Raw genomic sequence first — 14,890 nt, 5'->3', positions numbered from 1 at the left:
TCCCTTTGAAGGGAAAGGATCCACTAGTGACAAGAGGGCAACACTTCTACAGGCAAGACGACTTTCTGAGAGGAGTCTTAGTGCAGAGGACAGCTATCCAGCATCAAACTTCAAAACAATCTCTCTGACACTCAGCACCTTCTTTAAACAGGTACTGGAGAATCATTATTTCTGATTGCCTAAGACATTTTTCGTCTATGTAATGTGAACTGTGTTGGGAAAAGTTACCAGTGATGCTTGTGTGAGGACAGAGGATAACTGCTGTCAAGTAGGCAGTAACCCACTTGCTTTGCATGCCTCAAGGATATGGTTCGCTGACAAGCTTTTCCAAGTGTTCTGGAGTATTGTTATAAAGGTACTGATTTTTGTCTTTCTCCTTTGTAGGAAGGAGACAGGCTCAGTGATGAAGATCTGTTCAAATTTTTAGCTGATTTTAAGAGATCATCTTCCTTGCAGAGAAGAATTAAGACTTTACCAGGTACACAATTCATTTTGGAAAATTCATTTGGGAAAGGATATATGTACTTTTCTCCCCTAAATTGTTCTGTAATTTCCAACCCCAAAATGTAATTAACTTGGGTTTTAAGTCTATAGTATGTGCTATTATGGAACTTCTTGGGTTCCCAGTGTCTACCTAAGCACAGATGTTTTTGAGGTTTTTTTCTGTATGAGTGAGTATGGAGATTTATATTTAGCTGGATATTATAAAATGATTTGCTTTCCTCCCTAATTTACAGTGTATCTACTGGATCTCTTTTGTTATTATTCAAACTGTTTGAAGACAGTGCTTTAAAATAAATTTCTGAGATCCTTACTATTTCCCTGCAACATTTTAAAACGGGTCATAATTTACAGAGGGAGACTAAAATGTGTACATATTTCATCTCATTTGGGTATCTGGGTCAGTGATAGTTAACAAAGTAGAGAAGCAGAGACAGTGTTTGGCTATTGGCAAAAAACCTGACCAGCTTATTTTTCCATTTTACATGGATTACAGCTCAAGGTCCTCCAGGTTGTAGAGTGACCTTAAAGAAAACGAACTGAGTGCAAAGGTTTTTTGCCTTTTTAGCTGGTTGCCAGAAATGACAAGTCTGAGTTCCTCAAATGGTTTTCACCTATCACAACACAGAATTTAAAGTCTAATTATACTTGGGTAAATGTTATCTGTATTAACTGTTTAACTGCTCACCACAGGAAGCCTGGCTTTCTTGGTGGGTGGTGTCTATTTTGACAGAGATTAATCAGAGCAGAACTTGAGCTGGGGGAGTGAAAGACAACTGTATTAGACAGCAGCCCTTTTATCTTTATTTTTCTCCCAGACAAATTTTGAATTATTTGTGTGTGAAAGATACTAGAACATCAACCTTAGCATATAGTATCCCTTCTTTCTTCCCTGTTTCTTTGAAATCGTACAGGGTAGACATAAAGAGCTATATATTGGCCTGATGTGTAGGGATGTGTGTATGTTACTTCCTGTGTATCTTTCTACACCTATACTTTCAGCCTCATCCAGCCTTCAAGCTGAAGATCCAGTTCTCATTCCTGCACTTTTGCTATGTAACCTCACATATTATTTTCTTTTTTGTTTTATTACACATTGATTACTTTTTATATTTTTGCTGAGATTTTGTGATTTTTTTTTTTAAGGAACACTTAAACTGGAAATTTCTCCAGCTCCAGAAAGCCTTGGTTATTGTCTGACACCAGAATTACTACCAGTGAAGCCATTTCCAGAAAACCGTAGTCGTCCTCACAAAGAGATTTTGGAATTCCCAATTAGAGAAGTTTATGTTCCCCATACCATTTATAGGTAAGAGAAAGCATATATATTTTTTATTTCTTAAGATCCATTTTCAAAAATCATTGTGATTTAGATTTTTTCCCCAGAAATAGAAACTAAGAATATTTTTTAAAATGTTAAAGATTATGCTTTAGGCTGATCATTAAATCTTACTAACCATTACAAGATAAAATGCCTGCAGGATGTTCTATAGTATATTTACTAATCTAATTATGTTGCCCTTTGGAAATGTTTCTAAAATGTCCAAAAAAAACCCCTAACAGCTCTCATTGATTTCACAAATTTGAGAGAGAGAGAAATCCCTTTCCTCTTCTGTGTTTTTTTCTCAGTAAATCTTATTATCATTTTTAACAGTTTTGGCAGATGTTTGCGGTGGGTGGTTTCTACTCTTGAGTCATCTGAGCATCCGAGAAGTCATGTGTTGCTCTGTGTACTTTTCACCATGAGCTATGTTGTTTCTTTTCTGAAGTTTGCTCTATGCTGGTTTCAAGGAGGCCACAGTGTTCAGTAGCACAGCTGAGCAATTCTCATAATCTCTTAGTGGTCTGGCACGTCCGAGTCTCCAAGAAGAATGAATATCAAAAGCATGTACTTCAATATGTTTGTGCAGCATAGTAGTGCTAGTGAGCAGTGATACCGGTAACAGCCAACTCGCAATAATTCAGAACAGGTGTATTGCAGTATTATAGATGCAGAAATACTACTTACATGCGACCATTGTGTTAGTGAAGGCATGGAAGTAAAGCGGAATACTTCTTATGACAGTAGTTGATGCTATTCTAAGGGACTTTTCTGATCCCTTGAACAGTGGTTAGGTACTGAACAGCATTAGTGGCAACAATGTGACTATCAACAAGGAATCACAGAATGAGGATGCTGAATAAAGGGATCTAAAAGCTTATTCACTTCTTGAGCAGAGGTCAGCGCAGAGCCACCTCTCCCACCCACTCATCTGACTCCACCCAGGAGGGCAGAAGAGAAGGGCAAGACTTGTGGTTCAGTACAGATAAGAACTGCAAGACTGCAGACTAACTTATCCTGAGGAGATGCTCCCCACCTTCATGGAACTGGAGAGCCAGCGGCACTGTTGGTGACACCTGTATTTGGGTCTCAGCTTTTAAGAAAAGCATGAGGAGGAAGTGGCGTCTTATTTTAAGATAACAACTTGCAGTGTGATGTCAGCCCTGAAATGGGTAAGCCTCATTAGAAGTTTTGGAGGAGTTAGCTCTGGGCTGTGCCATGAATCTGCAGTATTCAAACTCCTGAGGGCAGTTTATTTGTGCTCTCTGCACCAGAATACTAAAATGCAGAGTATTATAGTACTTCTGTCTTCTCTGTGTGTCAGAGAGAAGAGAATGTCGCCTTCCCACCTCCACCCCCGCCCCCTCGCCCTTCAGTTTTTAGGGGTTTTATGCAGACATTTATATAGGGGAAGTAATTTTTATACAATTGAAAGAGCAAATGTAATTGAGCTTGAGTAATTATGCCTTTTCTTTTTTTAATTAAAAAATAAGATAGAGTTTTAACTTTCTAGTAATTTTCTGGCCACAGTAAGGAGTAGTACATGTCAGCTTCAGTGTGCAGCCTCATAGTGTCTCAAGGTCAGTTTTTGAAAATTAAAAGCATTGGCAACCCCTGTGTTGCTGAGCTAGAAAGTTGAGCCTGCACAGAATATGCTCTCTTTAGTTCTCACCAAGGTAAACTTCCACAGCCAGACATCATGAATATCAAAGCCCCACTTCCACAGCCAGACATCATGAATATCAAAGCCCCCATGCTGAAACACACACACACAGACACACAGACACACAGACAGACACAGACACAGACACAGACACACACAGACACACACAGACACACACAGACACACACACAGACACACACACACAGACACACACACACACACAGACACAGACACACACAAACAGACACACACAGACACAGACACACACACACACACACACACTGGAAGAAATACTTGCTATAGCTCAACAGTTGCACTGTGAGCAGGAGTTCACACCCAGTATGCTTAAACTTTTCAGGCTTTTGGGGCTCTATTTGGATTTTCATCCTATGTAAAAGTTGTGGTAACAAAATGAAGTAGGATCTGTCCAGGCTAACTTGTAATAATATAGAGAATATCTGTAAAGAATAATTGTCTTCATTAATCTTTACCTTAATTAATGAATCAATGGTGATGACACAACTGACATGCCATAAGTAGTGTTATGCTGTGAACTAGAAACTCAGTAAGTTAATACCAAATAAAACACTGAAGACAGATAGATACACTGGGGAAATGGTGAAAACATACAGAAATGCTAAGTCATGTTTTGGCTGCCTTGTGACAATAAACATATTTGGAGCAAGAAAAGGGAGTTGCCAACTGAAACTGTTAATGCATTCCAGCAACAGTTCCCCAGAAAATCAGTCAAGGCAGCTCTGCAAACATTATGAAACAGCAGAGTCTGGAACTTGGTGGAATCCAGGAAGTAACACTTTGTGCGGTGCCATTGAAAGCATCTCCTTTTCCCACACGCTAGAATCAGCTAGCCATATGTGTGACATTTTTGCCACACAATCATGCCAGTGCTTTGTTTGGTGAGCAAAAGCATAGTTAGGGAACGTAGGCCAATGTGTTTAGAATCATAGAATTATTGAGGTTGGAAAAGACTTTTAAGATCATCACGTCCAGCTGTAAACCTAACACTGCCAAGTCCACCACTAAACCACATCCCTAAGTGCCACATTTACATGTTTTTTAAATACCTTCAGGGATGGTGGCTCAGGTGTGTGTGGTGGGGGGAGGGGTGTTGGTGAGCAGCCTGTCCCAGTGCTTGACAACCCTTTCAGTGAAGATACTTGTCCTAATATCCCATCTAAACCTCCTCTAGCAAAACTCCAGGCCATTTCCTCTTGTCCTATCACTTGTTACCTGGGAAAAGAGACTGACACCCACCTGCCTACAACCTCATTTCAGGTAGTTGTAGAGAATGATAAGGTTCCCCCTGAGCCTTCTTTACTCCAGGCTAAACAACCCTGGTTTCCTCATCTGCTCCTCAGAAGACTTGTGCTCCAGACCCTTCACCAGCTTCATTGCCTTTGAGCGCGGAGAACCTCTAGCTCCCTCCTGCAGTGAGGGTCCCAAAACTGAACACAGTATTCATGGTGCAGCTTCACCAGTGCCAGGTACAGGGGGACAATCCCTTCCCTTGTCCTGCTGGCCACACTGTTGGCCTCATGGCCACCTGGGCACACTGCTGGCTCACATTCAGCTAGCTGTCACCCAGCACCCCCAGGGCCCTTTCCCACCAGGCCCTTTCCAGCCGCTCTGCCCCAGCCTGTAGCGCTGTGTGGGGCTGGTGTGACCCAGCTGCAGGACCCGGCACGGAGCCTTGTTGAACCTCATCCAGCTGGCCTCGGCCCACCGGTCCGGCATGTCCAGACCCCTCTGCAGAGCCTCCCTGTCCTTTGCTTAATTTGTCACACGATTCTCCTTGCTTAGTTCTCTGCATGGTGAATACTGTTTTGAGCCTAAGATTGAACTAACCTATGCAAAGTAACTGAATTTGAATAGAGCCAGACATTGTTTCATGTTATTTTATTCCCTTTCCTCTAATTTGAAGAGTAGAACCATCCTGTCTTAAACAAATTGCTAGCATTTAGTCCTAACTGAGTGTCATAGCCTGCTAGTGTGTTACATGTGATTTGATGTTCCCTAATTTTTGATTGTAAGTCTGCAAACCATCATTTTTTCTCACCAGTGCTATAGATTTAGAAATTAAAAGAATGAAAATGGATAAAATAATTACCTGTTTTCTATTAATGTTACCATGAATGTAGGAGAGGGTTACGTATGTAAATGTGCTTGAATAACAAATAAATGAAAACTTTTAAAAATACAGGCTGGTAAATCCTTACTGGCATAGTAATACTTCTATACAAGTCCAGACAAATACTAATGAAACATCTAGTTTCAGATTATCCCCTAAATATTTAAAAGATATCCAAAAATTTTCTTTATTTGAGGTTTGGTTTTGAGTGGGTTTTTTTGCCAATGTAAGATATTTCAGACAAAAAGAATTCTTTTTTCCCCCTCTAACAATATTTTCCTTTGTGATAGGAGAAGCAGAATCCTCTGTTATAGTCTTTGAACTTGGGTCTTGCCAGTTTTTATACTGGTGTAATGTCATTATTTTAAATAATGCTATTTCTGATTTATGCCAGAGAGATCAGCCAGCCCACTTTCTTTGTGCACTGTGAAATTGAGCACTTCTTTTTGTTGTGTGCCTACATTTCTTTAATAAAAATAGTTCCCTGAAAATGTCAAAACATTCCAAGATCTATTTCTTTCAATACCCTTCTCTTTTTAATGGGAAAAATCATAAAATTTAAAGTTTGTTTATCATTTTATTTTCTCATTAAATAGAAATGAAAATTATGCTGCTTACTGCCACTATGAAATGTGGGTACTGAGAAAGAGGGATTTGTCTCATTGATTCAGCAGTAACTCAGCTTAACCAGGCACAGGAAGTCCTGTCTTTGATAGGGAAAGTACCTAACACATAGGGGATTTTTGGAAGTGGGGTGGGGGGACACAAACCTTTCCTTTGCTGTTTTGTTTCATTTAATTGCAAACCACTGGGCACTGTGCTCATACTTGCTGTAGTCTGCAGTGTGAACTGGAGGCTTTCTGCTTTAGTGGTAATCATTCTGCTACATCCTTGACTAGTTTTGAGCAAAAAAAAGCTATTGTTGTACAATGGTCTGTTATTCCTGGTACTGCCATCACAGCATTATCTACTCCTTTCTGCCTCTTGCCACAGGATCTGGAGAGAGCACAGTAGCCCTGTGCATCTTCTACAGGGCCAATGCTCTAGTTTCATGCATAGTCATTGACGCTAGCACTTCTAATTTATTTTTCAAAGTAAACAAAATGGAGATTAGTATTGCACTGTCATGCGCGGGTGAAGGAAGCAGCTTAAGCGAGCTACTACAGTTTCAGACAGAGATGTGTGTATCCTGATTTATTCTGCTCCTAAGTACACATGATTTTATCCCAACACAAACAACTGCCTGCTCTTCTCCAAGCTCTATAACATTTCCTGGCCATCTACTATACTAGCTCAGCAGTAGGAAGTTTCATAGAATATTTCGTAGTTTTTCTTTACTTTTTACTCAGACAAAAATGACTGTCAAATACTGCATAACAAAACAGAAACCATGAAAACCAAAACTTCACAAATAGGATTCTAGGAGTGCATACCCTGTCCCATAGGCAGCTTGTTTGTCGCAGTGCTATCAGATGAGGTGTTACACCTGACTGCTCATAACAAACTTCATTAATTATGTAATACAGGCAGAAAGGAAAACATGTCACTGTGGCATGATGATCTCTGTGTAGTCACTGAGCAGACACTGAATAAAATGCAGACTTGTCTAAACTTCCAGACAAAAACAAAGACTTTAATGAAATCTGTAATTATTCTTTAAAAAAATAATAAAATGGAAGTGGTTTAACTGGGTGGGGGTGGGGGTTGGGTTCTTCAAAATATTTGGGTTATTAGTGATTTGTCAGCATAAATTAGATTGTTGAAAACTATTTTCAGCAGACTTTTAAGCAAGTGCAATTCAAAATGCAACAACAGCATTTGAAAAAAGTCTTGACAAATTGGTGTCTTTAAGCTGCTAGCTCTCTGTACAGAAGTCATTAGTACAATATCTGCTTTCACATTTTGCTGAGCACTTTAATACTATTTAAAATATGTCATAGACTGATAAATACTGTGTTTTGCCTTCCAAACAAATCTAATTTTTTATTTTTGATGCCATTGTTCTTCGGCTTCGGTACTAACTTGTTCTTTGGTCTACAAAAACAAAACAGAAGAGCACTATCAGCAAGAAAATCTTGTTAAGGAAAACTTTTAAAACAACAAAAATCAAATGCAAGTAGTGTATAATGTATACCAAGTAAGCTAATGCTCTTTTCTCTCTCAAGAAGTAAACTGAGTCTTCCAGAGACCTGTAGGAATTAAAGATTAAAATTAACATGTAGGTAATTCAATTCAAGCAACTTTGTAAAGCGTAAGTAATGTAGGACTGAATGGCCGTTCTTAAATCCAGTTCCAGTTCTACCACTGACTTTCTGAAAAGTCTTGGCTTATTGATTGTATCTCCTATTCTCCATCTGCACATTCACATCCACAGCAAGATACCTGCTATGCAGGAATGTGAGAAAGTTTAGAGTCATGTTTATACACTATGTTCAAACATTGCTGGACATTTTTGTTGTGGCTTAATTCCCCAAACTTCAGGCCATTTTTTCCCACTTCTTTTTCCCTGTCTTGTATTAGGTATCACTATTGCTTGTCTTCTAGGATGTAGGGACGAAAGCACTTTGTTATCTAGCACAATGGCTTCCCAGAAAAACTGGACTGCTCATTAATTGTTATCATTAGCAGTCAGTGCAACACTGAATGCTCTCACCTTCCCCTCAAGAAAGAAGCTGTAACTGAGAACACAAAAGACATAAATAGTGTAAAGGGCCTACCTTTTCAGATGGTTTTGAATGAAATCATCTTCTTCACTAATTCGGTTTTGCTGCAGCCTCACTTCAGCAGGCAGTGGCTTATGCTTTCACCTTCCATTAACGTCTTAAGGAAAATCAAGATCCTCTGATCACTGATACTGCCCCTGTTTAGGTAGTTAGTTGCTGAGTATTGTCCTTTTGTAATGAGCTCCCAACCAGGACTCTTAGAACCAAAACGTTCCTTTCTAAGCCTGCAGATCTTTTGGCTAACTTCAGGACACTTTGTCTGCTTTTCACTGGAATGAAAGCACTCTAGTAACTTCATCCAAGAACTGTTAATAGTGCTGGATTACTGGAGGTAGTAGGTGGCTTAATTAAAACAATTCAAGTTCCACCTGTTGACTTCTAGCTGCGTAGATCTTGCATGCTGCTGAATCCTGTATCATTCACTAAGATTTTTAAGCATTTTCAATGGAAATTTTAGAACTGCATAAAGTCCATGCCAACAAGATGCTGGTAAATATGAAGTATTGCCTCCCATTATCTAACACATGTAACTTCAGGGGGACATGTTACCAGTATTTTGGGAAGATATGATATCCTACTGTATTTACTAGTACTCCTTCATTGTGTCATTTATTAGTTAAAAAATACCAGGACAAAATTATCTCACCACAATTCTCAGCTGTATTGTCATATTTCAAATAGGTTCACTGTTACGTGTAAAATCCTGGTATGTCAGAAATTTCACTCTTTGATTATTGGGATTGCCTCTATTTGTACAGCTGGAGGAATCACAGGTCCTGGGATGGCAAATGGATGTATGAAACACAGCTCTATAGTATAGTTACTATCTTCCTTTTTTCAGCTTCTCATACTTCATTTGAGCAACTGAGCAATCCCTTATGTGTGACCTAGCATCTTGTTATTACAGTGTCTTGACATTGCAATAGTTGACACCTGGTGGATATCCACTCATTTTATCCACTCTAATAACACTGCCACTCAGGATTTAATAATACTGGAAGCAGCAGGGGAAGCGAGAGTATCATCAGTGGAACAGTGGGTTTAGTTTGGTAGAGGACTGCAAAGCATCAAGAACAGAGACATCAGAAGGTTCTGCCAGACATGCCTAATATTCATCAGAAGTTTGAGATGTACTTGTTGACACCTCACGTGTAATTTTGCAAGAAGGATTTTATTATGTCACACATATGCACAACCAATAATTGCAAACAGAAATATTCAATGAGAAGGGTCACAGACTTGAAACTCTGCCTACATTTCATTTTGGCAGAAGATAGGTTTACATTGCTTTGGCCATAGAAAGTGATCACATCACCACTGCTAAATTCCATGACAGTGTAGGAAGGTCAGCAAACTTGAATGAGAATTGCTACATGCTGTCTTGTGTCAGGCTAGGCAAACCCTTAGTTTTCCCAGCAAGTAACTGATTCTGAAAGAGCCTCTTATCTTACTGTCCCTCTTCTGGGTAAGCCTCAAACCCACAGAAGCTGTATGAATCCATGACTCATCCAGGACTCTGCTGTCCTGTGGGATTCTGATCTCAGTGAAATTGGGTGCTCTGCCATGGCTTCTATAGACCCATACTGACTCCTGAATAGCTCTTTTGCTTTTTGTGAGTATATCTGACTATACCTGGAGGTAGAGCCCTGCATTTTCTGGAAGGGGAGTGAGGGCAGAAGTTTCATCACACTGACCAAAAGTAATTGCTGTGGCATATTCTTTGTTTCTGCTCAGCACAGAGCCTCAAGGGAGGCACAATGCCTCCTGGAGCTCACCACATCCTTATGAGCATGCTAGCTGTCCAGTATGTGCTGCCCTGAAAGCCCTGATAACTGCCATATGGAAATGCTCCTTGTCTTTGTTTCCCTCTCAGGCTTTTGAATGGTATGGGTACTGATAGGCAGTAGCACTCACACAGTGGTCAGCAATGAATCTACAATTCATGCCTGTGTGAAGGAATGTCTTTAGATCATCTCTGCACCTTCCTGCTTTAAAAAATCAGTCAACACTTCCATCTCTGCAGGATATCCAGACGCAGCGTTTGCCTGTTCTTCCTCGATGCTGATGGGTTTAATACACATGTAAGCGAGATCCCTAAAACTGCTTGAGCATAAATGGCACAAGCTTCAGCTCTTTGGTATAGTACCTGTTGGAATAATGCTTCCTTGGTTGTGTAGTCAGCAGAGAGCTCTCTGTGATTTTACATATCTTTCCATCTCAAGTCAAATCTAAATGTAAAATCCAGTGCTCAGGGACATTATATGGATTTGTGACATCTTCTGCTGGGCTTCAGATTAATGAAGCAATGACTGGATTATGCAGCCTCCCCTACATGTATTTCTTCACCTCTGGCAGATTTAATATTGATAATATCATTCATTTAATATGTCATTCCCCCAAGCATAATTCAGTGGAGGTTACCAATACATTTCTCTCTTTCACTTAGCTTTTCCTAATATCATCTTGGAGAGAATTTGGCAGAGCAGAAATTGCATTTAAGAAGGGTAGGAAGAAAGTGCATTAGTGTGGCAGGCAGGAGTACTGTTCTGAACACAGGAAAAGGCAAGTTACATGCTAGTTCATTTACTAAGGCATGGCATGGCCTATGTAGCATGTATTGGTTATCAAAGTAGCTTGGACTGCGTAGTTGAAGAGTATTGTCTTATTGTGACACCTGACAGGAGAATCTACCACAGCTTTCCAGGTTTTGGAGGATGGACTGTCTGACTTAATGACAACGCTCTCCAGAGCTGCTCCACATTTTCAGCTGACAATGGTGCTGAGGAGATATCTGTGATAAGGACAGCAACATTTTCTGTGTAGCTTCTGACTGTCACAGACCAAAAAACGCATGGAAGCCCACGTGTAGTTCTTGTTGTTTCTCATTGGAAGCCAGCATGCTGCCACCAACACTAGCCTTATACCTTACACTCAGAGGACAAGCAGTGAGAATCGTTTGTCATACCGGGAAAATGAGACATTAAATAGACATAGTTGTGATGCCAGAGCATGTGTGATTCAGGCCTAGGTGATATCTCAGACTTGCCATAGACTGGAGAAAAAGCTTTCTATTAATGTTTGACTCTTCTACCAGAATTGTTGGGTTTTGAACTTAGAAGACCATCTATGAGGTTAAATTCCCCACAGAAATTAAAGTTGCTTTTTAAATGTAGTGATCTGTCCATGTACAGAAGCTAGTAAACAGCAAAGTATGCTGTATTTTAAAGCATTAATCATATTCATTACTAAAAAATGTCCATTTCTGGAATTACATTCAAAATTTCTTGTTTGTATTTATTCAGGTTCATTGATACTGCTTTTTGATTTGAATAATCTATAAATATATGCCATTTTGTTGCTATAAGCTAGGAATGTATGAACTTCAGTTGTTGGTTTTATTTGCTGGTTCACTTGTTTTTGTCACCTCTGAGTGATTCCTTACCCCTTTGAAAATCTGATTCTTCACAGCTGAGAAGGAAGCTGCTTTCCTGAGAGATTCCTCCTTTTCATTACATCAAGCAAAGATATTAATTCATTTGTAACTGGGAACTGTGTATTTCCAAACACAAAACCAACAGAGCTAGGAAGTATGCCTTCTCAAAGATAGCTTACGGTTGAGAAGCCTTAAACATAAGATGTTCTATGTCTTGCAGCATAAACTTATCTTTTCCTTGTGAACTTTTGAAATGAAGTTTTGGCAAAGCTTTTACTACCCAGGTGGACTTGAAGGACAGAGAGACTAATCAGCAAAATGCTAGTTTGTGCACTTAATTTCATTTACCTGTTTCATTCATTCTTTTCTTTCTTCCAGAAATCTCCTCTATGTTTACCCTCAGAGGCTGAATTTTGCTAACCGACCAGCTTCTGCAAGAAACATTACCATCAAGATCCAGTTTATGTGTGGCGAAGACCCATCCTGTGCAATGCCAGTAATAAATTTTGAAATTTCTTAGCAGACTTTTGCTTATGTGCATTCCTGAGGGATCTCTGAAGAGATAACTCACTGTTTTCTTCTGATCACCACAGTTTCTAGTGGAGCCTTAGGAAGCCTAACATCAGAGAGCTGGTGAAGCCTGTCGTTCCCATCAGAAAGTAGGGCTGCAGTCCTTACTTACAACAGAAAATACTTGTCACTTGAGTGGAACAGAGCATATTACTATTATCTAAGTCTTCCTACCTTATTTTCAGAAGTGTGATGTTGTATTACATCAAGGCTGTATTAGAAACTCTAATGATAAAATCCACAGAGTTTTAGAGACTTCTTAAGCATTATGTAGTCTGTCTTCCAGTGTAACTCTTCTGTATGCACTATGTTTACTCAAATACTTAGGTGCAACACTGCGAAGCAGAAGTTGGGATCTTCATTGCCTGAATCTGAACAGATGCACAATCATGCAGTGTAGGTAGTGTTCGTGTCTGAATTATGCGTGTTAGGGCATACATGTGCACTACTAGCAGAACAGGCAGCACTGCCCATGTTCAGGGTATTCAATATTTCTCATTGTAAGATCCCCTCTTCAGCTTTACCAAGCTTCAGGTGTTCAGTTTGAAGTGTTCTAAATCAGACAGCTGCTTCAGCCTGAATTTTTTGGGAAATTTTCAGACGGTGTAGTTGGCTATTTGACGATGACATTAGGTTAAAATCTTGTGTGATTTTGTGATTAAAAGCAGAAGAAATGAGTGGAAATATCACATTGAGGAACTTTAATCCAACAATATGTTGGAGCCAGGACTGACACCTGACCAGCTGTTACCAGCATGCTGATGCTGCACAGTGCATACTTTGCAGCCTTACTCCACATGACCTCTGGAATTGAAATCAAAGCATCAGCACAGTGTTTTCCCAAGCCATGCTTCTTCCAGAGCTGGAGCTGTGCCTTGTGAATGTAACACCATCTTTTACACAATACTGCATTATTGGTTTCCTTAAACTCTGCCCATATTACAGTCAGGTTTTGAGAAATGCTTAGGACAGGCACAGTTCATCTAGGATCCCTCTCCACTGTGGGAGCACTTAATCTCAATACATATGGACTTGTGCTGTACAGACATCCTTGCCTAAGCTCACCTCCCAGGGCTCCCTTTAAAGTTAGTGCATTCCAGAGCATTACCATGAGGCTCTGTCTGAAATGAGGGAAGCAAATCAAGCACCAAAAATGCCTGCATTGATTATAAAGGAAGTTTGGACCTCTAAGGCAAGGTGAGATGGATCTCACCCTAAATGGGCAGGCTACAACTGAAAAACAAACTTGTAAAAATACTTTTACTTTTTTATCATTTAATTAAAGGCAATGTTCAATGTGTAAGAAGCTTACTGTAACTTTATTCCTGCAATCCCTAACTTCTTAGTGCATGGCTGAACGATGTGATGTGAGGTATAGTCAGTGGCTCCAGAAGTGACCTCTTTCCTGGTATTTTACCCTGGTGTGGGGGGAAGGTGCTTGGTAATAAGATACTTGTGTCAACGTGCTAAGATAAAATTCAAGCGTCATTTTCAGCCTTCAGATACTACCTTAAAATTAATACAAGATAACATTTAAATGCTTTAGACTTGACTGCTGGTTTTTTCTTTTGTTCTTAATGTAGGTAATTTTTGGGAAATCTTCAGGTCCAGAATTTGTGCAAGAAATATACACAGCTGTCACATATCATAATAAGTAAGTATTGCTACTATCTGTATGACTTGAGAAGTATTAGTCATTACCTCTTTATATATTTCTTAGCCTACATAGTTCATCAAGGAATGCTGGTACTAATCCATTTTAAACTTTTATATTTTATGTGGATTTGTCATATCCAATTTGGATTGCTACATGCATTTGCATAAGTGACCATTGAGTGAGTGACCATTGCTTTTCTTGTCTGGAGCTTTTCAGAGGTTAGTTGAGCATATTCCTGACCTGAAGATTAAGAGGCAGGAGCAGGAAGCAGCACCACAACTTTGTAACAGCATTTACTTCACTGAATTGACAAACACAGAACAGCTGAAGGGACATTCTCATTCTCATGAATATGGACTCGGGATTTAGGATTTACACAATAAATATGCTGGAACCCAAAATTAAGATTGAATGTTTTTGAAAGTACAGAGATACGTGAAAGCTGAAATACTCCAGTTGACACCAAGTTGACACCATCTATGCTTTTCCTATTCAAAGCTGTAGATGGTTCATAAATATAGCTGTATATATATGTACTTTGTTTAACTTAGCTCTAAGGCTTCAGGATTTACACAGTTTTTATAACCATAGCATCTAAAAGCCTACTGACAAATCTGCCTTTTGCTCAGCCTCATCCTTAGATTGGAAATGTGCTTGGCATTTTTTTAAACAGGTCTCCTGACTTTTATGAAGAAGTGAAAATTAAGCTGCCAGCAAAACTCACAGAGAAACACCATCTATTGTTCACATTCTATCACATCAGCTGCCAGCCAAAGCAAGGAGCATCTGTGGAAACCCTCCTTGGGTATTCAGTAAGTTCCATGTGATGTGTAATTGTGTGTGTGTATATACATATGTGTATCTACATCCCAT

General features: G+C 39.5%; 1 protein-coding gene across 3 annotated transcripts in view; it reads left to right on the top strand.

Moving 5' to 3' along the window:
* DOCK8 (dedicator of cytokinesis 8) overlaps nucleotides 1–14,890 on the top strand; it is a 94,198-nt gene that overhangs the window by 35,161 nt on the left and 44,147 nt on the right. For all 3 annotated transcript variants that reach the window (XM_040579713.1, XM_040579714.1, XM_040579715.1), the window contains exons 12-17: nucleotides 12–151; nucleotides 385–478; nucleotides 1,648–1,810; nucleotides 12,169–12,286; nucleotides 13,944–14,014; nucleotides 14,691–14,829. In XM_040579713.1, the coding sequence (XP_040435647.1) occupies nucleotides 12–151; nucleotides 385–478; nucleotides 1,648–1,810; nucleotides 12,169–12,286; nucleotides 13,944–14,014; nucleotides 14,691–14,829 (725 nt within the window). The remainder of the gene's footprint in view (nucleotides 1–11; nucleotides 152–384; nucleotides 479–1,647; nucleotides 1,811–12,168; nucleotides 12,287–13,943; nucleotides 14,015–14,690; nucleotides 14,830–14,890) is intronic.

The sequence above is a fragment of the Falco naumanni genome, chromosome Z (assembly GCF_017639655.2).
Source record: "Falco naumanni isolate bFalNau1 chromosome Z, bFalNau1.pat, whole genome shotgun sequence".
Lineage (NCBI taxonomy): Eukaryota > Metazoa > Chordata > Aves > Falconiformes > Falconidae > Falco > Falco naumanni.
The sequence above is the reverse complement of the archived record's forward strand: the minus strand, read 5'-3'. Positions and strand labels throughout refer to the sequence as shown.